Consider the following 27,377-nt stretch of genomic DNA (forward strand, 5'->3'; position numbering starts at 1 on the left):
AAATGAAAATCATGTAAGGGAAGAAAATTATTTCAAGAAGTTCGACTGTAAAAAAAAAGAAAGGGAAGGGTTTGTTGTTGTTTTTCATTTGTTGTTATTTAAATAGAAAAACGTAAGATCTCATTGTTTGACTGGAGAAGCGGGCAGATGGGGGTGGCAAAGGAATCAGTGATACAAGCAAGATCCAGAGGAGGTGAGAACTATGTGCAGAATAACCCTTGGCTTGGAAGGGGGAATACCTCTTTCTCAGAAGATCTGTAATTTCTTTACCTTTCTCAGTTAGCCTTTGCTGCCTGAACTAGAGTGGTTGACTGGACTATTCACAGGCTGTGGCTTTGCAGGACAGTTGGTGCAGGAGGACATGGAGGACAGGAAATTTAAAATACTAATAAAAGTAGTCAAAGAGAAACACCAAGGAGTATAGGATAGATAGGGGAAGAAGTAAAGTCAAGCAGCTAGTGATAGGCTGGGAGAAAAGGAATAGATCACTGGGCTGGAGAAGAATGGCTAGGCTAAAAAGCAAATGTAGTGAGAGAAAAAGAATGGGTAAACTGGAGGAATGAGGTAGGGTAATGGCAATCAAAATTGGAGCGGTGAGAAAAAGCAAAGAAAAGGACTGTGCCCAAAATTTGGCTCTGGAGTAAAGTAGAGGTAAAGCTTATTGGAGGAAAGGTGATCATAGAAGGGAGGTGTTAGATAGGTTGTTCATGTGGACCTTGAGATCCCCCAGTGCACTGGTAAGAATTAGTACAAGGAAGAGGTGAGAATGAAATGCCAGCATTAGTAGGTGGCAGTTTCATAGAGAGGTGTGTCATAGGATTGCTGATGCAGAACCTCCAAGGAAGAGAAGTTTTTGCATTAGGCTGATGCAAGGATGATGGAGAGGGGTGTGTTAGAATGTAGGCACTGCCTACCCATCCGGCATAGACCATGGAGGAGCGTCAGATTCCATCCACTCAAGAGCTGTGGGGAAAGAGTACTCTCAATAGAGAGCTCAGATGCCCTGGATTTCCTCCCAGTGTTAATTCTATAGTTTGGTGGGTTTTAACTTTACAATTTGTTTTGTCTTGTTGTTAGCCATAGTTAAGGCATTTGTGTTAATGGATTGAAATAACCGTTACTAGTGAAGCAGGAAAGAATGGAACCTAGAAGAGTAGAATGCCTGTTGTTCAAGCACATAGTAATCATTTAGTTCAAGCTTTTTTTTTTTTCAGGTGAGAATCAAAGAGATTAAACAGCCTTCAACCATTATTTCAACCTCAATATTTCCTCCTACAATTTATTATCAGTGATAAGTGAATACTGTGTTTTGGAAACACTAAGACCTTTTGAGTTCCAACACAGTTTTATTGGAAAACAGTATTTCAATTTTTCTTATCAATTAATATGCATCCCCTGCATGTATATATTTTTGTTGTTGTTGTTTTTGTACTTTACGCAGTTCCTTAGAATTGACAAAAAATAGTTCCTTTCTCTAAGAATATTGAAATATTTTTATGGTTGCCTGACTGCTTAGCACACTTAAGAGGGAAATAATTAAATTCATGTGGTTTATCTTGAGAGGGAATATTTTCTCCATTACATTTATAATGTATTCCTGAAAGAATAGAATAGCTTGTTTAAATTTTATTTTTTTGTTCTTAAAAGTGTTACCATTTGCATGCATATAGGAAATTTAAAATTCAAGTATTTTTGTGATCACGTGTCTAATTTTAATAGCTATATGGAAAGAATTAAAAATGGGGAGAGGGCATCCCTGGTGGCGCAGTGGTTGAGAGTCCGCCTGCCGATGCAGGGGACTTGGGTTCGTGCCCCGGTCCGGGAGGATCCCACATGCCGTGGAGCGGCTGGGCCCGTGAGCCATGGCCACTGACCCTGCGCGTCCGGAGCCTGTGCTCCGCAATGGGAGAGGCCACAACAGTGAGAGGCCCGTGTACGCAAAAAAAAAAAAAAAAAAAAACACAACTGTATAATAGCTTTGGAGTTTAAAAATAAAATTATTGTATATATTGAAACTGAAGAGTGTATTTAAAATTAATCAGCCTTGTTAAAGTCACTATTTTAGAAATCTATATGATATTTTTCTCAAGAGATTTTCTTTGACTTACAGGTAGTATGATCACATCTATGGAAGGTCTGGGTTCTGATAGTGTCTTCAGCTTACATGAAGATCACCATTACCGCATAAGCAAGAGCCTAGTGAAATCTGCAGAAGGAAGTACTGTACCCCTGACCAGGGTGAAGTGCTTGGTCTCCATGACAACCCCACATGACATCAGACTTCATGGGTCATCAGTTACTCCGACTTTTGTTGAATTTGACACATCCCTTGAAGGGTTTGGGTAAGAAATTTGCCAGGTAGCCAAGCTATATTATATTTCATGCCTCAGTCTTGCCTTTGAGAAATAGATCTTTGGTTTTAAATCTACTTGATTAAAATTTAGTATATGCTATATATTTTCAAATGATTGAGTTCCTTGAGCATGTTAAGATTTTTGGATTTAATTGTTCTTAATTGTTTATTATACTAAATAAATTGATATGGTATAAGAGTCAGCAATCTAAGGTGCACAGTCCAAATCTGTTTTTGTAAATTCTCTTTTTTTCTCTTTTTGTAAAGTTTCATGGTAACACAGCCACATTCATTTATGTATATGTGTTATCTATGGCTGCTTTCATGCTAGACTGCAAAGTCATGATGGAGGCTATCTGGTCTGCAAAGCATAAAATATTTATACTCTGGCCCACTCTAGAAAATGTTTGTCAACTTCTGATTTAGTACAATAAAGTTACAGATAATATGCAAATTAAAATTAGAGTAAAAGCTCTTTGGCTAGGTTTTGTCCTTTTTTCTCTCAAATTACCTAACTTAGTATCTTATACATTATAAATATTAGTATTTTATACATTATAAGTATTCAGTTACTATCACATTAAATGAATAAATACTTTGAAGTGGCAGAAAAACTTAAACAGCAGAAGTAACAAAGAATCTAGGGAGTTCCCTGGTGGCCTAGTGGTTAAGATTCTGGGCTTTCACTGCCTTCGCCCGGGTTCAACCCGTGGTTGGGGAACTGAGATCCCATAAGCCGCATGGCGAAAAACAAAAAGAGAGAGAGATTCTCCTCTGCTTATAAAAAATAAGTTAAAAAAAGCTCTATAATAAAGTATATTAACCATTTAAAAAAAAGAATCTATAGCGAATCTAGAAGAGTATATTTATAAAGTCTGTCTATAATAAAGTATATTAATCATTTAAAAAAAATCTACAGCGAATCTAGAAGAGTATATTTATAAAGTCTGTTGTCCTCAAAATGGACATAAACGCTAAGAGAGAAGACCTATGTCTATACTGGTTGTTTGTGGGATTCTTCTACATTGATCTAAAACTATAAATTGTATTTTAAGAACGTTGTCGTGGGTTAGTATCGAACAATGAATTAAAACATATTTGGGACTGGGCAAAACTAATCAGGACAGTGTAACAGAGGAGAGTGACTCACTAGAAAGGGGCACAGGGGAATTTTTCTGCGGTGATGAAAAATTTCCAATGTCTTGAACAAGGTTATACTTTGGTGCATTTTACCATGTGCAAATTATACTATGATCTTTTTTAATTTAAATTTTTTAAAATGGAGATTTTTTAAATATATCTTTTGGTACTCACAGTTGAAAGAAAGGAAAGACTTTGTTAGGCATCCAAACTTATTCCATGATCTCTTATCTCTGGTTACCCTTAAATAATGGTAGTTTATTCCACTGTGGTAAGTACATAGTAATAAGAGAAGAAAACAGTTGTTCTCTAATATGTGCATTTTCTTTTCTTTAACAGCTGCCTGTTTCTGCCCAGTTTGGCCCCTCATAATGCCCCTACAAACAATGCCGTCACAACAAGTCTTACTGATGGGGCCGTGGTCAGTGGCATTGGTTCCGGTAAATATTACTTTATCTGCTTATGAGATTTTTCTTTCCCCCAGTAGATTATATTTTATTTAGAGATTTTGCTTTTCTTGGCATCTTTTTAAAATATAAATATGAGTCAACACAAACTCTTTCATTGTTACTTTTCTATTTTCACTTTAGGTGAAAGATTCTTCCCTCCTCCATCTGGCTTAAGCTACTCCAGCTGGTTTTGCATTGAACATTTCAGTTCTCCTCCAAATAACCACCCTGTCAGACTTCTTACTATTGTTCGCCGAGCGAATTCTTCCGAGCAGCATTATGTGTGCCTTGCCATAGTTCTATCAGCAAAAGACCGATCGCTGATTGTCTCCACCAAAGAGGAACTACTCCAAAACTATGGTCAGTATCTGTCTTTTTCTTTTTGCTTCTTGTGACTATTAAAAGTAGCAAACTTCATTTTATTTTTTTTTTAATTTTGTTTTATACATCTTTATTGGAGTATAATTGCTTTACAATGGTGTGTTAGTTTCTGCTTTATAACGAAGTGAATCAGTTATACATATACATATGTTCCCATATCTCTTCCCTCTTGCATCTCCCTCCCTCCCACCCTCCCTATCCCACCCCTCCAGGCGTTCACAAAGCACCGAGCTGATCTCCCTGTGCTATGCGGTTGCTTCCCACTAGCTATCTACCTTACGTTTTGGTAGTGTATATATGTCCATGCCTCTCTTTCGCTTTGTCACAGCTTACCCTTCCCCCTCCCCATATCCTCAAGTCCATTCTCTAGTAGGTCTGTGTCTTTATTCCTGTCTTACCCCTAGGTTCTTCATGACTTTTTTTTTCTTAAATTCCATATATATGTGTTAGCATACGGTATTTGTCTTTCTCTTTCTGACTTACTTCACTCTGTATGACAGACTCTAGGTCTATCCACCTCATTACAAAGAGCTTAATTTCATTTCTTTTTATGGCTGAGCAAACTTCATTTTAATGGTTGGTTTTAAGGTCCAGCTGGTAATTCTTTTCTAATTTAAATTATTACAGAAAAGAACAGGTTGTATAAAATCTTGAATATTGTTTACCAGTGAAATTTTAAGGCACCTTCACTTTCAAAAGAGACTTAGATAGAAAACAGTGGAGAGAGTTCCTAAAATAAGGATTCATCTCTACTTGCCAGGAAATCACAGCTTTTGCTAGGAATGCAGGATGCTTGTTTAATATATTTTAGTAAGGATTTTCATTGGCTGTGAATTCTGCTTAACTAATGAATATTCATTGAGCACCTGCCTACCATATGTGCCACTCTGTGCTAGACACAATAACATTTTAATTACTTTATTCATCACTTACCTTCAAGACTTAATACAGTCCATTTAATAATCCTAATTCACTAATTCCCTCCAATGTGCCATAATGTTAATGTTACTATGCAATAGAACTTCAAACTCAAGGCATTCGTGAATACCTTCCTAAATGATATGAGTAACATAAAATAGAAATCTCAGTTCACTGAATTTTCTTTGCTCCGAATATAAGCATTTGTGTATGTGTGTGTGTATATATATATATATATATATATATATACCTCTTTTTTATCATCTGATTTTTGTCTTTTAACTGACTAAATAAAATAATAGCACATATTGCTTCCCCTGTGGTTGGTATTCACATATTAATTGAATATGAATGTTAGCTCCTCAGTTTGATTGTAAGGCTTTTTGTCTTACTTAGGATTCTTCATCACAATCAGCACAGAGTTAGGCATCAATACAGTAAGTGCTTTAAAATCCTAGTGGATACTTTATTTGCCCCTTCTGTGGCATTTGATCCTATTGATGTTTTCTTCCTAATTAAAACTATCTGCAGTCTTCAATTTGAGATACCCATTCCTTGTTCTTTCACTATTTCTCTGACCTCTCTTGCAATTTCTTTCAACAGCTTTCTCTTCCATCTTCCCCTTAAAATTAGTATTCTTCAAGCTCTTATGTTTAGTCTTTGTACTCAACCTGTTCTTCATGAGAAAACATCAATTTCTTTTAGCATTAGGTCTTTTTACCCTCAGGGACTCTGAAGTTAAAAAATTTTAGTATGTCTGTGTCCCAGGCTTTGTCCTCATATTTTCAACTGCATGTTAAATATCTTAATATGAACAGTCCTCCTGAAAAACTTCAAACTGTAATATTTGTTCATAAAATCTGTATCTCCTTCTATTTTCCTGTCTTGGTAAATGACACCCTCACTAGCTGTTATCCCATCTAGAAACCTCAAGTCATCCTTGAAAATACCACCCCTTCTACTAAGTCTTACTTTATTATGCCTCCTTAACATTTCTTGAATCTTCCTTTCCTCCCTATGTCCACTGTCATAGCCTTTGTTTAATATTCTTTATCACTTATCTGGATTTCATAGATTTTAATTCTTTGTTTTGTTTTTGTCTGTCTACCTTACTAGAACTCTTAAGTTCCCACACACAATGTTACTATCTTTGTAATCTAGGCCCTGCCACCGAAAATAGTGCCTAGCATATATTAGGCCCACAAATATTATATAAAAGTATAAATGAATGAATGAGAAGAAGGAAAAATAAAGGAAGAAAAACACAGATGACTTGAAAGGGAAATAATGAGAAAAGTGAATAATAATGGAGAATTTGGAAAGAAGATAGAATTTAATGGAAAAGTTAGGATTAGATCTAGGGATATTTCAATAAAAAATGTTTTCTAACTATATCATTTTCACTAAATGTAATTTTCAAGACTACGATAGTCTATATATAACTAGAAATTATAGTAACATATACCTTAGTAATACAAACGATGCTACTATTACAAGCATCTGTCCTCTGAACAGCTATAGTCCATTAAGATGCCTAGGTAACTAAAAGCTGTCAGAAACCAGTTGGCTTACCAAATATCCTGACACACCACTGAATGCTGGGTATATCTTAGTTTAAGCCTGAGTCAGAATGTGAAGCCCTCAGAAAATTTTCATAAGTAATATCTTCTATAGTTCTCAAGAAGATTAAGTCTAATAACTGGGGAAGGGAGAGGGAACAGTTCTTGGTTTCACCCATAACCTTTTATCTTTTCATTCACATCCCTTGGTCCATAACACTAGACCTTTCAAAGCTATTTGACCCTGCTTTTTGCCTAGTTTATTCAAGTCTCTTCCTAATTAGGTCACCTATGGATAAGATGCTGTCTTTGTAGTGGTCTTAACTCATCAGTAGATGTATCTTCTGAATTGTCATTTAAAAATATAATCTTGGGGGACTTCCCTGGTGGCACAGTGGTTAAGAATCCACCTGCCAGTTCAGGGGACATGGGTTCGATCCCTGATCCAGGAAGATCCCACATGCCGTGGAGCAACTAAGCCCATGCACCACAACTACTGAGCCTGTGCTCTAGAACCCATGAGCCACAACTGCTGAGCCCGTGTGCCACAACTACTGAAGCCCATGTGCCTAGAGCCCGTGCTTTGCAACAAGAGAAGCCACTGCAATGAGAAGCCCACACACCGCAACGAAGAGTAGCCCCCGCTCACCACTACTAGAGGAAGCCCGAGCACAGCAACGAAGACCCAATGCAGCCAAAAATTAATTAATTAATTTAAAAATAATAATAATCTTGACATTTCAGTATATGCAAATATTTTAAGATTCCAGAAGTAGAATATTTTTGTGATTCTTTCTTCAAATAATTTAAACTTTTAACTTTCAGTATATTATATGTGCTTGTACTGAAAACTGGTGGGTCTGCTTTAAGATACATGGTTAAGATTAGCTCTTTTTAAAAAAAAGGGGGAAGGAATTAATTTTTAACATCTGGATTTCTGCTGCTGTCCCACCTTCTCTTGAATTCTTATTAAAGATAAATTAATTTTTAACTATCTTAACATTAAGTTAATACTTAACCCATTATTTCCTGGCATGATTTGACAACATACAGGGTAGCAGAGACAAGCCAGATTAGAGTCAATAGTGATTGCAAATGTTAGCAAATCACCAGAGTTGTCAGGTAAAACAGGAAACTTGGACCAAAAAAATACCTTTCCACTCCATAAATCACCTCCTTACTACCAGCTATTGTTAGACAAGGGTCAGAGCGGTACAACCACAAACTAAAAGCAGATAGTTGCCCCCTTGTATCATAGAGAGCATAAAGTAAGAATAAAATTTTTGATTTTCTTTGTTGTTTGTCTAACCAGTGCTATAATCAAATTCATCTCAAACTAGGATTTTAAAAGACCTTTTATAACAGACCATGACAGGTAATAATCAACTAATCTCTTTTTGTTGTTGTCTATTGTAACTTTATTTTACTGTCTATTTTATTTATTTTTTATTTCATTAGTTATTATAACTTTATTTGATTATAACTATATGTATCTTGAACAGAACAAAGCACAATATATCCCAGGTTTTAGGTAGTTATTGAATGAATAGGGTATTTTCATTTACATCATCATCATATTATTTTAACATAGAGTCAAAGTCTAGATGTGAATAATTGTTAGAATGAGGATGATGTTAAGTTTTTAATTTCTTTCCCCTCTTCATTTTAGTTGATGATTTTAGTGAAGAATCCTCTTTTTATGAGATTCTGCCATGCTGCGCTCGCTTCCGCTGTGGAGAACTGATCATTGAGGGACAGTGGCATCATCTGGTTCTGGTGATGAGCAGAGGGATGCTGAAGAACAGCACTGCAGCCCTCTACATTGATGGACAGCTTGTTAGCACCGTGAAGGTGAGCGTACTTGTGCTTATAAATCTCAACCTGCTTTTATAAGACAGTTTAGGGGTGGGTGTGTTTGCCTGTATGTGTGTTTGCAGGGGTATTGTTTTAAATTGCTGTCTTAATTTTAAGTTGACCTTCAGTACCCATTTAAACAATATGTGAGAGTCATGTGGCTGGTTAATTCAAGTCACTTGATTAGAAAAGACTCGAAAGGAGGGGTTACAGGGTACTAAAGATGTTAGCGAATATGTCAGTGCTTGAGCCAGATTGTTAAGTGCTTTTTCACCAGAGAGAAACCAGTTGGATGGTTGGAAACCAGATGGATGCCTAAATTAAATAAATGATGAACACAGTATTTTGTCACTTCATTGTTATTACTGTATGCAGTCCAGTAGATTCTGTGCTCCTTTAGAGCTGGAACTGTTTTTATTCATCCTTGTTTTCAGATCACCCAGATTAGTCCCTGATAATAATAGTAATAAGGTGTTCCCTTATTGTTTGTTGAATAAATGAATGTATAAATATTACTCTAGATAGCTATACTACAGTATTCAGAGGAGAGGCAACAGAATTAAAGCAACCAGTAAAGAATCAGAAGTTCTTTTTGTGAATCAGGATGAATGCTACTAGTTACTTTCTACCGAATTGAGCTAGCAAGCTCTTAAAATTCTTTAACTTCTAAAAGATGGTATCCATTTTTATAGTGATATCACTTAAAAGAAGCAGCAAAGGTCTACCTTTTGTGTGAATTGAAGTTTTAAAAGCAGTGAAATGGGCAGCCTTTTTGAATACATTTCCTTCCTTAATGATATTTTATTGTGACATTGTGTTTCAGTATGATAAACCCTAAAATGAACTCTGGGAATAGTCATTTATTTTCTTTGTATACAGGATTGTGTTTGAAATGGGCTTGTAGATTCTTTAGTAGGTTGCTCCTTCATTATTTTTAGTATCATTGAAAGTAAAAATGTCCTCAACTTCTAGAATTGAGACGTAGGAGATTTATTATTAACATATTTACATCATCATTACTGTGCCTGTGAGAAGTCACAGTCCTGTGAAACCAACTTTACGTCAAACGTTGGTCTTCATACTCATACTATTAACATCACAAGGAGTTGTTCTTTGATATATGGAATAATAAATATGATCTGAAGCTAGGACAGTGTTATGACAAAACAATCTATGGGAATGTTACTCATTCTGTCAAGCGATGAAGGCTGCCTGTACCGCAAGAAGCAACTTGATTTCCTAACCTCTTACGCTCTAATTATCTATTTATTGTAATGAATTGAATGATAATTTAAGCATCTTGTCAGTGTAATTTCAAATCTGAGAATATATTTTTCACTGAGATTAAACCGTGTGTGTATAAATTATAACATAGACTATTTTTCTAATACTTTTATAACCCTTCACGCATTATAAAACACTTTGCATGAATAATTTTATTTAACAGACTCATACTGAAGGTATCATAACTAATTTCAAGACTGCCTGAATATCATAGTTGGAAAGCTGTTTTTATATCAACCTGAAAATTTCATAGCAGCATCGTTAATTTGGTATGCAAACCAACCAGATAGTAACAGAATCCCTATATTTGACTGTTGCCCTTCTAGCGTTAGATAGTTTATCTGTATTAATCTGTATTACAGAGTTGGATACAAATTTCCAACTTGCTGTTCGGGTTCTAGAATCTTGGCCTGCCCTTACGTTTCTCTGCTCAACAGCTTTTGTACATTCATAAAGTTGCATGGCCTTGGGATAATGAAAATATACACAAAAAGTGGTTATTTTCCTGGTGAAAGTGTTTTGGGGTTGAATTTCACACATTTGCTTTCATTTTCTTTACAGCTGCATTATGTTCACAGTACTCCCGGGGGCTCAGGCTCTGCCAATCCGCCGGTGGTTAGCACAGTCTATGCATACATTGGTACTCCACCCGCCCAACGCCAAATCGCTTCGTTGGTTTGGCGCTTGGGACCCACGCACTTTCTAGAAGAAGTTTTACCTCCTTCAAATGTTACTACCATTTATGAACTAGGACCAAATTATGTTGGAAGCTTTCAGGCCGTATGTATGCCATGTGAGTAACATATTCTTTGTTCATATAGTTGTATAAAACTTACCTCCTGTGGTATAGATGCATGAATAAGTGCATATGTGTAGATTAGGTTATACATTACATTTATCAAAAAAAAGGGCCTTCTCCTCCACTTTTCTTCAGCATGATACTATTGACCACTCACTCCTATTCAAAATGCTCTCCTCCACTGGTCATCCTATGCTTTCTTGTTTCTTGTCTTCATGCCTAGTCACTAGTTTTCCAGTTTCTCTTGTTGGCTTCAAGATGTGGGTATATACTTTCTAACAGTCTAACCCCAGTCTTCTTCTCTCTGTCATTTCTCCTATTACATGAAGCAGTTTAAAGTATATCTACTCTGGTTAAAGGAAAGAAAGATGGGTCTAGAAAATACACACGTGTATTCTTTAGGTTAGACCAGTTAACATCAATTTTCCTCGTGTCTTTATTCCTGCAGTCCACTCCTGTTATCCATTCTCCCAAAAGGAATTTAGAATCAGAGAGTTGATGTTAAGCTACAGTTCCTTTGTAGTACTCTTTCCAAATGATGTCTTCCATTCCCTTGTTCTCATTCTGCCAAAGTTCTCAGAAGAGTTGGGACAAATATGTTGTAAATGGTAATAGTAATTTCTAAGTAATTTCTCTTTCACTCAGGTTCTTGATTCAGAGTGTCTGATAATAGCTAACACTGACTGAGCACTTAATGTGTGCTGAATAAGTTAATATGCATGAAGGACATAGCTACTCTGAGCCCTTCACAAGTATTTATTCATCACCTCAAAACACTGGGACTTAGGGGCTGTTGTTTGCATCCCCATTTTACAGATGAGGAAACTGAGGTACAGCGATGTACAGGTCACACAGCTTTTAAGTGATAAAGCAGAGGTTCAAACTTAAACCATCTCGCTTTAAAACTACTTTGCCATGTTGTCTGGAAGAATAAAGAGAGGCATATATGAGGGCTCTCATTGGGAAGGAGACCTAGTGCTACAAAGCTCATAGACATTCCACTCATTTTCATTCCCTTGTTCCTTGGAACCAAGGGGAAGTGTTTTGTGATTTGTTTGGTAACAGTTAAAACTCTTCCTCTTCCTTTACATTATGCTGTATATTAAGTATATTTGAAGAGTAAAACTTAGGATGTAAAGCTTTATGACTGGATGCTTTTCCTTATTTTCTAATTAAAGAAATAAATGAAGAGCTGGAAATTAAATAAAACAGTTTTTAAATTTAGCTCCCTTGTTCCACTTTAAAAGATTTTCAAGGCTACCCATTTAAAAATGATAATAAGAATTAAAAAGTTGTGTTAGGATCAGGAGAAAAACTGACGATTTTGAAAAGGATTATTCTTCTTTTGAAGGTAAAGATGCAAAATCCGAAGGTGTGGTCCCGTCTCCTGTGTCGTTAGTGCCAGAGGAAAAGGTGTCATTTGGCCTTTATGCACTGTCTGTGTCCGCCCTAACAGTGGCAAGAATCCGGAAAGTGTACAACAAGTTGGACAGCAAAGCCATCGCTAAACAGGTAAGCAGATTGATTCCCCAGTGGGCTGCTGCTGATTCTCACTGGAAAGATGTTGCAGAGCTTCCTTCTGGGCACCACACAAGTATGAGTGCTTGCTAAAAACAATGCCTTTCATACATTGTTTTGGTTTATTTGCCTTTGAATTTAAGCCAAAACATATTTAGATATATAGTTTAATTTGGAAGAGTGAGAATTCAAGTGCATAGTTTATATTAATTCTTATATTTTTATTGGCAATTAAGAAATCGAACTTTAGGAAACTAAAGGCAACAATTGCTATTTTTAAGGCTGTAATTTTTTTCTGGATAACCTACTAAATGCCGGGCACCATTTTGTTCATGACATAGCAGTAGATAAAGAGAAAATCCCTGCCTTTATTAAGGTTCTTACATTCTAGTGGAAGAGGCATACAATAATAGCTAAGGAAATAACCTGATCATAGAGTATGTTAGAAAATGAAGAGTGCTATGTGGAAAAATAAAGCAGGAAAGGTGAGAGAAAGAAGCTTACAGTTTTAAGTAGGATGGTCAGAGGAAGCCTCACTGAGAAGGTGAAATTGGAGCAGCCTTTGAAACAGATGAGGCAGCAAAGCATGAGAATATGGAGAATAAGATGCATGTATGGGCAGGTGGGGTTTGCATTCCAGAAATACAAGTGCTAAGGCCCTGAGGAAAGTGCATGCCTGCCACAGAGGCAGGTGTGGCTAAACAAAACAAGAGAAGGCCTGCGGGGTAGGTGAGGCAAAAGTAGAGTCACTTTTTCTGATATGGAGAAAACGATAGGAAGAGTAGTTGGGGGGTGGAGGAGGTACTGAGAATTAAGTTTTGCAAAAGTTTGAGAAACATATTAGACATCTTAGCGGGGGACATCATTGGAAATATGAATCTGAGTTCAGGGGAGAGGTTCGAATGCCACGGGTGTTCATTAGGTGGTGGTAAGGCCACAAGACTAGGTACACTTACCAAAGAGGAGATGGAGATGGAGATGAGGAAAGGTTTACAGATGGAGACCTGGGATATTCCAGTGTGACAGCGTTGGGAAGATGATGAAGAACCAGCAGAAAAGACTATGGAGCCGGCAAGAATGGAGAAAAACTAGGAGAATCTGGTGTTGTAGAAGTCTTATTCACTGTGGCAGATGTGTTAGAGCAGTCAGAAAGATGAAGGCTGGCCATCGGGTTTAGGAAGGTGGAAGTCATCAGTGAGCTTGACAAGACGTTTTGGCTGATTAGAGGAGGCAAAGCTAAGGGGAAGGAAATCAAGAGGCTGGAAGGGAAAGGATTTGGGAATAGTAAGTATTGACAAGCTCTTTTGCAGAGGTTTGCCTGTGAAAATATATATATATATATATATATATATATATATATATATATAAAAAATCTTCTAAGGAATATTAACTACATAAATTTATTCTACCGGTAACAACAGAATTAAGTCTATGCCTTGTATTTGCTTTAAAAGCACACTGTGTATGTATGTGCAAAATTTAACATTTATTTTGTGTACAGGGCATGTTTTATCCATAAACTTTTGGATAATCTATGTGACATTTACTTGGCTATGGAGTAAGGCAAGTATTATATTCACTAATCAGAAATACTGTGAGGCAGCGAGTGATAAGAACCTTTAAACCACAACAGTCTCATTCAGAAGGACCCCTGAGGCTGTTTTCCAAGACCCCCTCACCATCTTTCTCTCAGTAGACTGTATTTAACTGAGTCTACTCAGGTACCTCTGAGTTTCCACACCTTTGGAAGTATTTGCACATTTTTTAAAAAATGAATACTCATGTTTTTAATATTCTGTTATGGAGAGAGAAAAGATATGTTCCCCATCATGTTCTTTTTTCTTTCCCAGTCAAAATGTTCAGACTGTTCCTGTATAGTTACATTTTTCCCTTTCCTATTCTTCAGTTAGGCATTTCCTCCCATGAGAATGCCACTCCTGTGAAGTTGATACACAACTCAGCAGGGCATCTTAATGGACCAGCACGGACAGTTGGGGCTACTCTGATTGGATACTTGGGTGAGTCAGATTGCCTTTGTCTTTCAGACTTATTTGCCTTCAAATCTGCGTTCACTTTCTTCACTTGAGTGTGGTGTTTTAAGTTCATATTCGATAGTGCTGACCTGTAATGTTCTTACAATATTTAGAGATTAATGTCAATCCCAAACTCCAGTCAACTTTAAAAATTATAATCTTTTATAAAATTCCATTAACTTTTCCCCTCTTTTGTCAACACTGATGAGCACTGACTGTATACGTCTACATAATTTCAAGGTAAAGATCACACTACACTTAGGGACAGATGTAAAGACTTGGAAATAACTGATGATTGCTATTGTTACATGGTTTGGTGCTGCAGTGGTGACACTCATGGTGCTTTTTATTTGGAAATGAGCTAGAAATAGCTTCAGAATATGAGCACTGTGGATCCAACTATAATAAAAGTCAGAGCTGCAGAGCCTCTTACCCAATGTCTGCATAGAAAGAATTGATTGTTTTGGTTAGGTAGAATTTTGAGGCATAACCCAATAATGCCATCTAAAATTCAGAGCTAGCAATTATGTATTTTAATGTACAAATCAGTACAGAATATTGGTTCCTTTTAAAATAAAAAGTGTTGTGCTGGTCAGCATCCTACATGTTTATCAGGTGATTATTATTGTCCCAGCAATGTGCACATCTCTTAACTTTGTTTTTCTTTTTTGGCTATGTTGCATTGATAAAAGTTTCCTTTATGCTAAGGCACATGGTAGTTTTTCTTTTTTCGATTCAGCAAATATTTAATGAGCACTGCTCTATGTCCTTTGCAAAAATACAGCAGCACTGTGGTATAGTAGAAAGAGCAGTGAATGAAGAGTTCAGAGATTTAGGTTCTAACCCCTGTTCTGTCACTGTGTGGATTTAAGCCAGACATTGAGCTCCATGGATGTCAATTTTCTTATCTACAAACTAGTAATACTGGCCCTAATTACCTTAGAAGGTAGCTTTCAAAATCCAGTGCCATAATATATGAAAGTACTGTGGATACTAGAGAGCACACAGAAATATAAAATGCATATTAGCTTTATTTTTTAAAAACTCAATCTTGATTGGTAGTCAAATGACATTCAATGTCTTTTTTAAAAAACAAGGTTAGGGGGCTTCCCTGGTGGCGCAGCGGTTGAGAGTCCGCCTGCCGATGCAGGGGACGCGGGTTCGTGACCCGGTCCGGGAAGATCCCATATGCCGCGGAGCGGTTAGGCCTGTGAGCCATGGCCGCTGAGCCTGCGCGTCCGGAGCCTGTGCTCCGCAATGAGAGAGGCAACAGCAGTGAGAGGTCTGCATACCGCAAAAAAAAAAAAAAAACAAGGTTAGGAATGTAGATGTGAATTTTTTTTTTAATTGACAAAGTTAGTTCCAGTACTGTGTTTCCACATATTTATGCTCTTCAGGGTCACTGATGTACTGTTACTCAGATTACATAACTAAGAGAAGCTTTGAGCAGTGGTCAGGAATGCGCTCTGTTTGGCTTTTCTATAGGGAATACTTCATCCTTGCCAGGGTGGCTTCTCCATCCCATTCCCCAATTCACAGAGATGAAGTGCTTTTGCTCTCCCCAAGTTTATTCTCCAGCAGTACCTAGTAAGGCATTCTCCCTTACTTCAGAAATATATTCCCAAGGCCTCTGTACTTCTGAGTCTTTACATGCCCAAAGCTATAGAGTAGAAACACTTGTGCTTGCTCTCAAACCCGCTCTTCTCTATTCGCTCCTTTACTCCCAACTCTTCTCTGAAAGTATATATATCAGCATTTATTGCCTTCTCCCAAATTCTACCTTGAATTTTTTTTTTTTTTTTTGTGGTACGCGGGCCTCTCACTGTTGTGGCCTCTCCTGTTGCGGAGCACAGGCTCCGGACGCGCAGGCTCAGCGGCCATGGCTCACGGGCCCAGCCATTCTGCGGCATGTGGGATCTTCCCGGACCGGGGCACGAACCCGTGTCTCCTGCCTCGGCAGGCAGACTCTCAACCACTGCGCCACCAGGGAAGCCCTGAATTTTTTTTTTTTAGAATTTTTTTCTTTTGATGTTGGGTGTAGGTGTTTATTAATTAATTTATTTATTTGGCTGTGTTGGGTCGTATCTGTGCGAGGGCTTTCTCTAGTTGCAGCAAGCGGGGGCCACTCTTCATCACGGTGCGCAGGCCTCTCACTATCGCGGCCTCTCTTGTTGCGGAGCACAGGCTCCAGACGCGCAGGCTCAGTAGTTGTGACTCACGGGCCTAGTTGCTCCACGGCATGTGGGATCTTCCCAGACCAGGGCTTGAACCCATGTCCCCTGCATTAGCAGGCAAACTCTCAACCACTGCACCACCAGGGAAGCCCTAGAATTTTTATTTTAGGATAGAAGGGTATTTTGGTTTTAGGTATAATTTATAATAAATTAAATATTTCTTAAGATGATTTATTCAGTTCTTGTTTACAGTTGGGAATTTATTTTAATTATTTTTCACTGTCTTTTAATCAGGAGTAAGAACATTTGTTCCTAAGCCTGTTGCCACTACTTTGCAGTACATTGGTGGAGCTGCAGCCATCCTGGGCCTGGTGGCCATGGCTTCTGATGTGGAAGGGCTATATGCAGCAGTCAAAGCCCTGGTTTGTGTGGTCAAGAGTAACCCACTAGCCAGCAAAGAGATGGAAAGAATCAAGGGCTACCAGGTTTGTAACCATAAAGCTTGGTCTTCACTTTACTTTGCATTAAAAATCTTCTAATTTTCATTGTAGTTCATGTAGTTTCAAACTCTGGAAGAATAGTATTGTCCAAGTAAACTTTAGAAGTTGGTAGTTTTAATTAAAACTAACATATTTCGAGTGAGAATATAAGTTGTTAGTTTGGAGTTATTTTTTTCTGTGGAAACAGGAATTAAATTAAATAGGGTCATATAACCACCTGCTCTAGAGACTGCCAAGTTGTTAATAGATCCAGAGTTCTCCTCGTTACCCTCGTCTCTCCCCTCCACACCCAGTCATCTTTTACTCGCCCCGCCCCCTTACTTACCTAGGGCATGTGAGAGCCACTGTGTGCCATTACTAGTCCTGAAAACGCATGTGGGATTAAAAAATATGTTGTGTTCATGTATTTACAATCTCTACTAGGTTTAGGCAGAAAGTTACTTATAAGAAGAGGAACAAGTATTTGGAGCAAGATTAAATTCCTCTAGTGTAGATGAAGTACAAATGCCTTCTTCTCTTAACTTTAGCCAGTAGTTCACTGGTAGTAGATAAGCTGTTTACTGTAGTGTTTTCTGTAGATTTAATTACCTAATTTGATGGTTTTTTTTTTTAATTTGATGTTTTGTTTTGCAAAACTTTCAAAATGATAATTGCAGCATTGTTTATCATGAAAAAATAGGAATAATCTAAACGTTCCAGTAGTATGAGAATGACTAATAATACTATAACCATCTCACATATCATTCAACCTTTTAAAATTATAATTATGGAAACTAGGTTGCAAAAGAAAAAAAATCCTTTGGATAAAATGTTATGTAGAGAACAAGAGTAAAAAATTGTATACACATGTTGGCAACAATTTAAATATTTCTGTGTGAATAGTTTATGTAAAAGTGGATATTTTAATAAGAGGATGATGGGATTACCCTGCTTTTCAGATTTTCTCTGATGTTGCGTTGTCATAGTAAAAATTTAGAAACCAGCATAGAAGTCTCAGGAATTGCTTTACTTAGTGTTCTCCAATGTGTGTTTGTGTGTGTGTATGTGTGTGTGCGTATATGTGTATATGATGATGGACCGACAGGCATTTGGTGTTGCTTTCTTTTAGTTGCTGGCAATGCTGCTTAAGAAGAAACGTTCCCTTCTTAACAGCCACATTCTCCATCTAACTTTTTCCTTGGTGGGAACTGTTGACAGTGGACACGAGACCTCCATTATTCCAAATTCAACTGCTTTCCAGGATCTACTTTGTGATTTTGAAGTATGTATATAAACACTAACTGGTAATATATAATCAAGGAACTGATTTCTTATTCTGTATATTGATAGAGTTAACTATTGAACAGTTTTGTCTCTAAGATGTGTTTATGTTCTAAAATTTTATGATGCTCATGTTAATGTAAAATATACAAAGTAAGGTAGTGATTGGGTTCCTTCTTCCCAAAGATATTCCATTTTACAAGTAGTATAGAAGTGAAATGGTGCAATGCATATGCCTAACTATAGCCAGTTTGCTGTTGCCACTGGCATTACAGTAGAGGCAAACATATTTTCACCAAAAAATTTTGATAGTAACTTTTCCTCAATAAATAGGAGCTAGATCTGAAATTTTGGTTACTAGTAGCTGTATAGGAAAATATTCTTTTCGCCAAAATAGCAAAATTTTTATTTCTACTGTCTTATTACCATAACAGCTTCCACTCTGTCCTCTCAAGGCATCACTTAATCTTGCATATCCTTTCTCCATTTCATTTCTTGTTCACAGCACTTTGCATACTCATCACTGTATAAAATCTCCCCCTGTGAGGCTGAAGGCTTTATGAATGCAGAGATCATGTCTATCTTCATCTTTGTATCCCTACCACCCAGAATGGTGCCTAGCACTTGGTGTTTGCTGTGATGTCTGGCCCTCACTCTTCTTCTTTGTAACTCTTATAAGCTCGATCTTGTCAGTTATTTTAAATCTCCAATAAACAGACTATGTGCCCGAATTGCTTTTCTGAAACTTTATTTGAAAGCTTATTAGCAGCCCTCTTCTAAATAAAAATCCATGGCATCTACTCAGTTCTCAGTACCCCTAGCTCTCAGCAGCATCTGATGCAGTCCATTTCCCTCTTCTTGCATCTCCTAGTTCTTTCACTAGCTTTTAGGCATCACTCTCCTGGTTCATATATCTTGCTCACTACTTTCCCCATAATTTTCTGGTTATAGACTTTTCATTACTTTGTATAAAAGTGTCCACCTTTGCTGCTTTATCCTTTCCTTTATTTGTTGTTTTCTTTCCTTTAGATTCTCACCCAGTCCCACAGCCTCATTTCTACAGAGGTGACTCACAAACCTAAATCTTTAGCTTGATATCTGAACTCCAGGCTTATTTCTAACTTCTTCCTCAACATTTCCATTTTTATATCCCAGCAACACCTACGCCGAACTTAACATCCTTCCCCAAGTTAGAGCTTCCTTTTAACTTCTGTTTCTATTAATAGCACCACCATTCCCCCATTCACTGAGACTTGAAGTTGAAAAATCAGCTTCCTCCTTCCTCACTGTTTATAAACAGCCCATATTAAGTCATATAGATTCTGCTTCCACATTTCATGTAGTCTGTGTTTTCTCTTTCTCCTGCTACATCCTAATCCAAGCCCTAATCAATTCTATTCTTACTAAAATAATGATCAGTTCTTTCTCCCTTTCCTCAATCTACCTTATATTTTTTTAACCTCATTCTTTCTGAGATATAATCATATAACTTATTAAAAAACTTGCAGTGCTTTTTCTTTCCTACACAATAAAATACACATTTCTCAGCCTGATATGCAAAGTTCTGATACACAGACCTCTCATTCTGTTAGAAAATAATTATTGAATATGTTTGAGCCAAGCACTGTATTAGGTGCTAAGGATGTGAAAATAAAAGGTAGAGTCCATGCCTCAAGGCATTTAGTGCATTAGAAGAGAAAAGCAAATAGACAATAAAAATTTTGTGAAAGCACAGAGGTAAAGGTATGCAGAGAGGATTATGAGAGTACTAAGGGACCTACTTAATAAGCCTAGCTTTGTATACATGTGGTAATTGACACATTATCTTTAGTTTCAGATTTCTGACTGAAATTCAGCATATAAACATCAGAAATTTAGTTGCTTGACAAATTTTGGCTTCATTTTATAGTACTCTGCTCCCTTTGTGGCTTCATATGGCATTCCTAATAACCCCAAACTGTAGTGGTCAATAAATACTTAATTTACCCTATTTTTAGAACAGCTCTTTGACAATATAAGTAAAATAATTGTAATAGCATCCAAGCATTTTCTTTTTTAATGGTTGTTCTAGAATTTGCAATATACATGTGTAACAATTCAGTCTGTCTTCAAAGTACATTATACCACTTCACCTATAGTGTAAAAACCTTGCGATGGTACCCTTCCATTTCTCCCTTCCTGTCCTTTGTGCCATTGTTGTCATACATTTTACTTCTATATGTTTATAATCCCCAGAATATTTGTATTATTTTTGCTTTAAATAGTCGATTATCTTTTAAAGGCATTAAAAAATTTTTATAGTTGCCCACATAGTATATGCAGCAAACAGTATTTATGGCATTTTTTATTCCTTTGTGTAGATCCAGACTTCCATCTTGTAATGGAATGATATGTCTGCCTGAAAAACTTGCTGTAACATTTCTTGTAGTGCATGTTTACTGGTGATAAATTGTCCCATCTGAATAAGTATTTTTCCTTCTTTTTTGAAGGATATTTTTGCATAGAATAGAATTCTAGTTGATGATTTTTATTCTTTTCATACTTTAAAATTGTCAGTTATTCCCTTGTCTTTATGTTTCTTCTGCCTGGGCTTTGTTGACTTTTTTAAGTTGGTGAGTTTCTCATTTTTATCAAATGGGAAATTTTTTAGCCATCATTTCTTCAGCTGTTTTCCCTGGTCGACACCCGCACCCCTCCAGCGCCACCACTCACACACACCTTTTTTGGACTGCAGTTAACATGTATCTTAGGTTCCTGGCTGTTGTCCCACAAGTCACTAATACTCTGTCTAGTCATTTATTTTCAGTATTTTTTTCTCATGCTTCATTTTGAATAGTTTCTGTTGTTATGTCTTTGAGTTTACCGAACATTTTTCCTGCAGTGTCTAATCCTCTGTTAGTCCCATCCAGTATGTTTTTCTTTTTTTTGTTTGTTTGTTTTTTTGCGGTACGCGGGCCTCTCACTGTTGTGGCCTCTCCCGTTGCGGAGCACAGGCTCCAGACGCGCAGGCTCAGCGGCCATGGCTCATGGGCCTAGCCGCTCCGCGGCATGTGGGATCTTCCCGGACCGGGTCACGAACCCGTGTCCCCTGCATCAGCAGGCGGACTCTCAACCACTGCGCCACCAGGGAAGCCCCTGTTTTTCATTTTGAATATTTTATTTCTCATCTGTAGAAGTTCATTTTGGATCTTGGTTATCTTCTATATCTCTCCTCATCATTTTCATATTTTTTGTTACATTCTTTAGCTTATGGAGCATATTTAATAGCTTTTTAAAGATCTCAATAATTCTATCATCTCTGTCATTTCTGGGCCTATTTATAATGATTGGGTTTTTTTCTCCTACTTATGGCTCATAGTTTCCCTTTTTTTTTGCATTCTTGGGAACTTGATTGGATGCTGAATTTTACATTGTTGAATGCTAAATTTTGTTTTATTATTTTAAAGAGTATTAAACTTTGCTCTAGTATTGCAGTTATCTTGATTCTTTTGAGGCATGCTTTTAAGCTTTGTTAGGGTGGACTTTGATTAATCTTTAGTGGTAATTTAGCCCCCCTACTAAGGTATTACACTTCTGAGACCTCTACCCAACCTTCCCATGTATTTTGAAGTCTCTATACTGGTTGGTGGGAGTGCAAAGTAGTTTCAGCCCTTTGTGAGTTTTAGGAATTGTTTGCTGTGCCAGTTTGCAGTGGTTATTTCCAGTTTTGGACCCACACAAGATTCCTGTCATTCAGTTTTTGTATTCCATATTCATTCTATTCAGTATATTGTATTCAGTATTCACTAATAGTATTCAGTCATTGATTCCAGAGAAATTTTCTATAGATCTTGCCTTTCTAGTTGTTTACTCTAGGAGGGTAATTTCCACAGCAATTATCTCTTTATGAACAGAACCAGAAGTCCTATATACAGGCAGTTTTAAAGGGCTACAATAAATAAAAACTAATGAAGTGGTTATATTCAATTAATTAAGTGAAATAAGTTATATGTGCTGCATTTGCGCTTATTGGATTGGAACTTGGGGTATTTTTAACCCTAAATATACCACTGGTCTTTATTTTATTATAGGTCTGGCTCCATGCACCGTATGAACTTCATCTTTCCTTATTTGAACACTTCATTGAATTGCTCACAGAGTCCAGGTATTAGTTGATACCTAAATTGTTAGCTGTTCAGTTATAGAAGAGATACTAGTACAGTGTATAAAATCTTCCTTCTCTTATAGTGAAGCTTCAAAGAATGCCAAGTTAATGAGGGAATTCCAGCTAATCCCAAAGCTACTACTGACTCTTCGAGATATGTCTTTATCCCAGCCTACAATTGCTGCTATTAGTAATGTGCTGAGCTTCTTACTGCAAGGTTTTCCCAACAGCAATGATCTGCTCAGGTAGTGAAAACTTCTGTATTTGTTTGTTTGTTAACTAAAAGTACCAACGAGGTTAAGATGATTGAGATGAACATAATTGGTTCCTATGCCTAGGTAACACGTGTAAAAGTAATACTATTCAAGATATTTGTAAGGCGTGGAAAACATGAATGTATCTTGCAAAGCCAGTTGTTGTCACTAGCGAATAATAGAATTCTGGTGAGAAAAGTTGTTAAAATTAGCCCAGTGAGGCTGATTGTCCTGGACATAAAAACGTTCAGTGTAGGAATTCTTGGTCCACAGCCCTCTTCCCCAAGCCTTGCTACTTCTCAGATGTACGTGCAGAAGCACATATACACATGCACGTACACCCAAAGTGGACATGCCATGTCTTTTGTATTTGTTCTCTATCACCCAAACTGATGGTGGTATTTTATTGTTGTATATTCAGACCTTTTATATGAGTATTATTTTGCTGCCAGTGTGAAATATGGCTTAAGACATATTTATGGAGTGTATGTAGAACTGTTCTAATAGGCACATGATAATTCTCATCTTGACTGAAAATGGAAGGAAAAAAACTACCTAAGATATTTTCCAAGTAGATAACTGCTTAAATTAGACTTAATCACTGCTTGTCATGTAATTGCTCAGGTATTACAGGTGAAATCACACATTATTGCTAGAGTATTCCCAGTAAACTAATCTCTAATTGATGTAGCACATAAATCACTCATTTTATATACAGTTATCTTGAAAGCATTTTTTTTTAACTTGGTGACAGATTTAAAACTGGAGTTTAAAAATTATTTTGGAGCTTGTCATTATTATTAACAATATTTATTTAGGTCTTATCCTCGTGTTATGATGACCACTTTGCTGAAATTATCACTGAAACCTATCAAGGCTTTTATTTTTCTCTGCATTACAAATTAAGAAAGCCCAGAGAGGTTAAGCTACTTGCCCCAAGTAACATGATTAAAAACTGATAGAGCTAGGATTTTGATCTTACCTGTGTTTCCAAAACCCAAGTACTTGACTACTAGGCTACAGTAGATCCATATAAATAATGTTAAGACATTTTAATTTGGATCATACCATTTGGTTTTTGAAATTTAGATTAGTGCATTAAAGGACTCATATTTCTGATGAAGTGTATTTTTCCCTATACGTATTTTAAAACATTATAACATATAATGTTAATTGCAACAGTTCGAGGGGAAGCAAATGAAATACAATCATGTGAGATCTGTAAAAGATTAGTTAAAATAAGAAGTACTATTTTGGTTTCCATTTCTTTGCTTTTTGTTTCTTAGTATTGTTTGTTTCGGAGAGAGAAAAAATAAAATCTATAACCTCTTTTTTCTTGTATTTAAAGGTTTGGCCAGTTTATTTCTTCTACTTTACCAACCTTCGCAGTTTGTGAGAAATTTGTAGTTATGGAAATAAACCATGAAGAGAAGCCTGACACTGGTGAGTCAGTTCTGGAGCTTGGAACCTAATTACTATACCCTGTTTTCTTCTGACACAAGTTAGACCTGAATTATATGTGACATTGTTATATTACTTTTCTCCTTACATTACTTTTTTTGGTCTTTCACAGATGTATTTGTCTTAGACCAAGGCTCTACAATATGCAGAAGTACAGAATTACCTACAAATTGAATAGGGTGTGAATTTACTTTAAAAATAAAATCTTTCTTATTTTTACAGGATTTATAGCAATGTTCCTTTAAATAATAAACTCTTCCAGTTAATTTTTGAACATTTTTTTTTAATTTATGTAAAACTCTTCAGAAACATCGATTCTTGCTAAAGTGAATTGTATCTATATTGCAGTTATTTTTATTTCCCTGTTAAATATTTAATAGTCATTGAGGGAAAGAACATTTTACTAGACTCACTTTATGTAAGTGTAGAATAAAATTTTCTTAAGTTGTAGTTCCTGGGCCCATGACAACCACTTTTTTTTTTGAAAAAAAAACTTTCCTCCCTTGAAGCATATTTTTCTCTTGTTAGAATGTATTTTTCCAGTTGTGTATTCTAGAGCAGGAGATTTGCTTGGAAAACATCAAAAGGACCTTTAGATTAACCTGTAATTAAATTCACAATATTTTATATTTGTTCAGCATTATTTACATTATTATCCTGTTACATTATTCCCAAATTATGTCACATAAATGATTTCCTTTAAAACTCTTATGACCCTATCCATCTGGGAGTTCTCTTCCACGTTGGCTATATCAATCAGAGCACAGCCTCTCTGGTGCTTCATGAATAAGAAGAGAAAGTGGTGTAATTATGTTTTTCAAAGGTGAAACAGAGATTTGAGAGGCTGACTTCTACTAATCATAGAGCAGAATATAAGGCCAGTAACCACTTACTTCCTACCATTTGGAAGAATGTTGATATTTCTTTGGTGAAGCAAATTAGCAGTGGGTGAGAAGCATATAGATCAAATCAATGGATAACACTTATTTAGTGCTTAATATTTGCCAGGCACTGTTAAGTGCTCTGTATAATCTTATAACAGTCCTATGAAATTGGTCCTGTTGTTATCACAGTTTTACAAAAAGTGAGGACACTGAGGCCCAGAAGGTTTAAGAGAAACTTACCTGAGATCATACTACTGCATTTGAACTCAGGTAGTCCAACATTCTAAGCCATCCTGAATACTAACATTCTAAACCACTGCACTATTCTACCTTATACAAAGATTATTTCTAAGTTCTGAATTAATATAAGCCAAGTAAATAGGAATTAAAAAGGGAAGTCCTGGGACTTTCCTAGCAGTCCAGTGGTTAACACTCCACACTTCCACTGCAGGGGGATCGGGTTCGATCCCTGGTCAGGGAACTAAGATCCTACATGCTGTGCCATGCGGCCAAAAAAAAAAAGGAAAGTCCTTTTAAAATCTTTGGAACTGTATAACATGTTTATTTCAAGTATAAAAAAAAAGATATGGGAAAAATATTTCTCTAGTCTCCATATTTCTTGCTGGCCATTGAATTCAATAACTACAACTAGTGCTGTAAACTTTTTTTGACAAGAGCACAGTAGCAGGGATGTATAAATTAGGAAAATTTTATCTTGATCTGCCAAGTTGATTAGACTAGTCTCCTCATCAATTTATTGCCATTTGAAAGAATAGAGAAAGTCAGGAACATATTGCTGGTCTTGTTAGTATATGACCTTGATTGTTTAATTGTGTGGACTGGACCGTCTTAAGTATAACAGGATGTTCCAAAAAATTAAAACCATAATTTTTTCTTTCATGTAGCTTACATAGTCTTCAGGATACACCTGCCAAAAAAATGGCTTGAATAATGGTGAACGGTGATATAATAATTAATGCAAAATAAAATAAATTGCATGAAAGCACAGTGCAATGTGGAGTAAAGCATCAGTTCGAATGGAAAGAAGTTAACCTGGAAATTTCTTTCAGAGTTAATTGTTTTAAACTGTATTTGAAAATTAGCGGGACATAACTGACAGTGAAAAAAATAGGCATAAAAACTAAGGAGAATTCTTAATTTCTATGTGGATTGTCATTTTATTGAAAGGAAGTAATTCATTTGTCAATTTAGGTTGTCCATTCCATTTGTCACAAGGCAATTTGTAAATTACCAGTCCTATGCCTGTTAGCCTGGGAGGGAATCTTGAGTTCCCCTTGGTAAGCTTAAAGCACCCTTCTCAATGATTAAGGCACTAAGTTAGCATTTTAAAAGATACTATTTAAAAGTAAAAATAGTCCCTTGCCCAAACAAGTAAAAGCATATAACCATGGTCATTAAACTTTAGCCTGAGCTTCAATTATAGAATAAAGGAAAGAAAGCATGTGGATTGTGATTTACTAACCCCGAGCTCTTAGTGGCAGAGCTGGGCCTGCAACACTAGGCCATTGATCCCAGTCCCTTGTGCTTCCAGTACTATCCATTGAGAACCGTAAGCTTTATGTCTTCCTTCCTTTCTTCCCCAAGTTCTCCTGTGCATTTGTGTGCCTTTCCCTCTTGTCTGTGCTATTTAATTCTCACTTTACTTTATGTATTATAATTATTGAATAATTTATGCTTCCTCTTTTCATTTTTAAATCTGGAAATTTTAACCATTTAAGTCCTTCAAAAAGACTAGAAATTAAGGGTTTGCATTGTTATTTTTGTTCGTGTGATCCTCGTTTGATTACTTTACCCCTGTTGGTAGGAGAAGGGAATATTAATATAAAAAAGGGTTCACAGTCTTTATTATCACTTGTTTAGATAATTTCATAAGTAAATGAACAGTTTTCAGGATTCTAAAGAGAAATGTTGGACCCTTTTTCTTGTTCACTTGAGTGGAAAGTACTCCTAGAGAAAATGTTTTCTGAAAGGTGTGTTTCAGTGAGATTTCCTAGAACAGTGTTGGATATTTTATCCTAGTTTATCAGCTAGGGCAATTTAATGTATTTATTTTCATTGTAGGAACTGAAGAAGAGTTTGGAGGTCTTGTATCTGCCAATCTTATACTTTTGAGGAACAGACTTCTAGATATCTTACTAAAACTGGTTTACACATCTAAAGAAAAGACAAGCATTAATTTGCAGTAAGTAAAATCTTTTGAGCATTGATGGTAATAGTTGCTACTACTAGTTAATTCATGGTAGACAAAAGAAAGATTTGCCACTGACTTTTAATAGATTTTTTTTAAACCCTGAAATTTATTGTATCTCAAGAATGAAACTAGTCTTATTTTTTTTAATTTGAAATCATAATCCTTTAAATTAATGTTTGTTTTGTTTAATCCATCTATCT

General features: G+C 36.4%; 1 protein-coding gene across 6 annotated transcripts in view; it reads left to right on the top strand.

Annotated features, from left to right (window-relative positions):
* WDFY3 (WD repeat and FYVE domain containing 3) overlaps window positions 1-27,377 on the top strand; it is a 264,633-nt gene that overhangs the window by 149,152 nt on the left and 88,104 nt on the right. For all 6 annotated transcript variants that reach the window (XM_049709048.1, XM_033416011.2, XM_049709050.1 and 3 more), the window contains 13 exons: window positions 2,111-2,342; window positions 3,833-3,933; window positions 4,084-4,302; window positions 8,470-8,651; window positions 10,500-10,731; window positions 12,089-12,249; window positions 14,162-14,273; window positions 16,757-16,947; window positions 18,071-18,223; window positions 22,293-22,366; window positions 22,450-22,611; window positions 23,969-24,063; window positions 27,048-27,168. In XM_049709048.1, the coding sequence (XP_049565005.1) occupies window positions 2,111-2,342; window positions 3,833-3,933; window positions 4,084-4,302; window positions 8,470-8,651; window positions 10,500-10,731; window positions 12,089-12,249; window positions 14,162-14,273; window positions 16,757-16,947; window positions 18,071-18,223; window positions 22,293-22,366; window positions 22,450-22,611; window positions 23,969-24,063; window positions 27,048-27,168 (2,035 nt within the window). The remainder of the gene's footprint in view (window positions 1-2,110; window positions 2,343-3,832; window positions 3,934-4,083; window positions 4,303-8,469; window positions 8,652-10,499; window positions 10,732-12,088; window positions 12,250-14,161; window positions 14,274-16,756; window positions 16,948-18,070; window positions 18,224-22,292; window positions 22,367-22,449; window positions 22,612-23,968; window positions 24,064-27,047; window positions 27,169-27,377) is intronic.

The sequence above is a fragment of the Orcinus orca genome, chromosome 4 (assembly GCF_937001465.1).
Source record: "Orcinus orca chromosome 4, mOrcOrc1.1, whole genome shotgun sequence".
NCBI classification, from domain to species: domain Eukaryota; kingdom Metazoa; phylum Chordata; class Mammalia; order Artiodactyla; family Delphinidae; genus Orcinus; species Orcinus orca.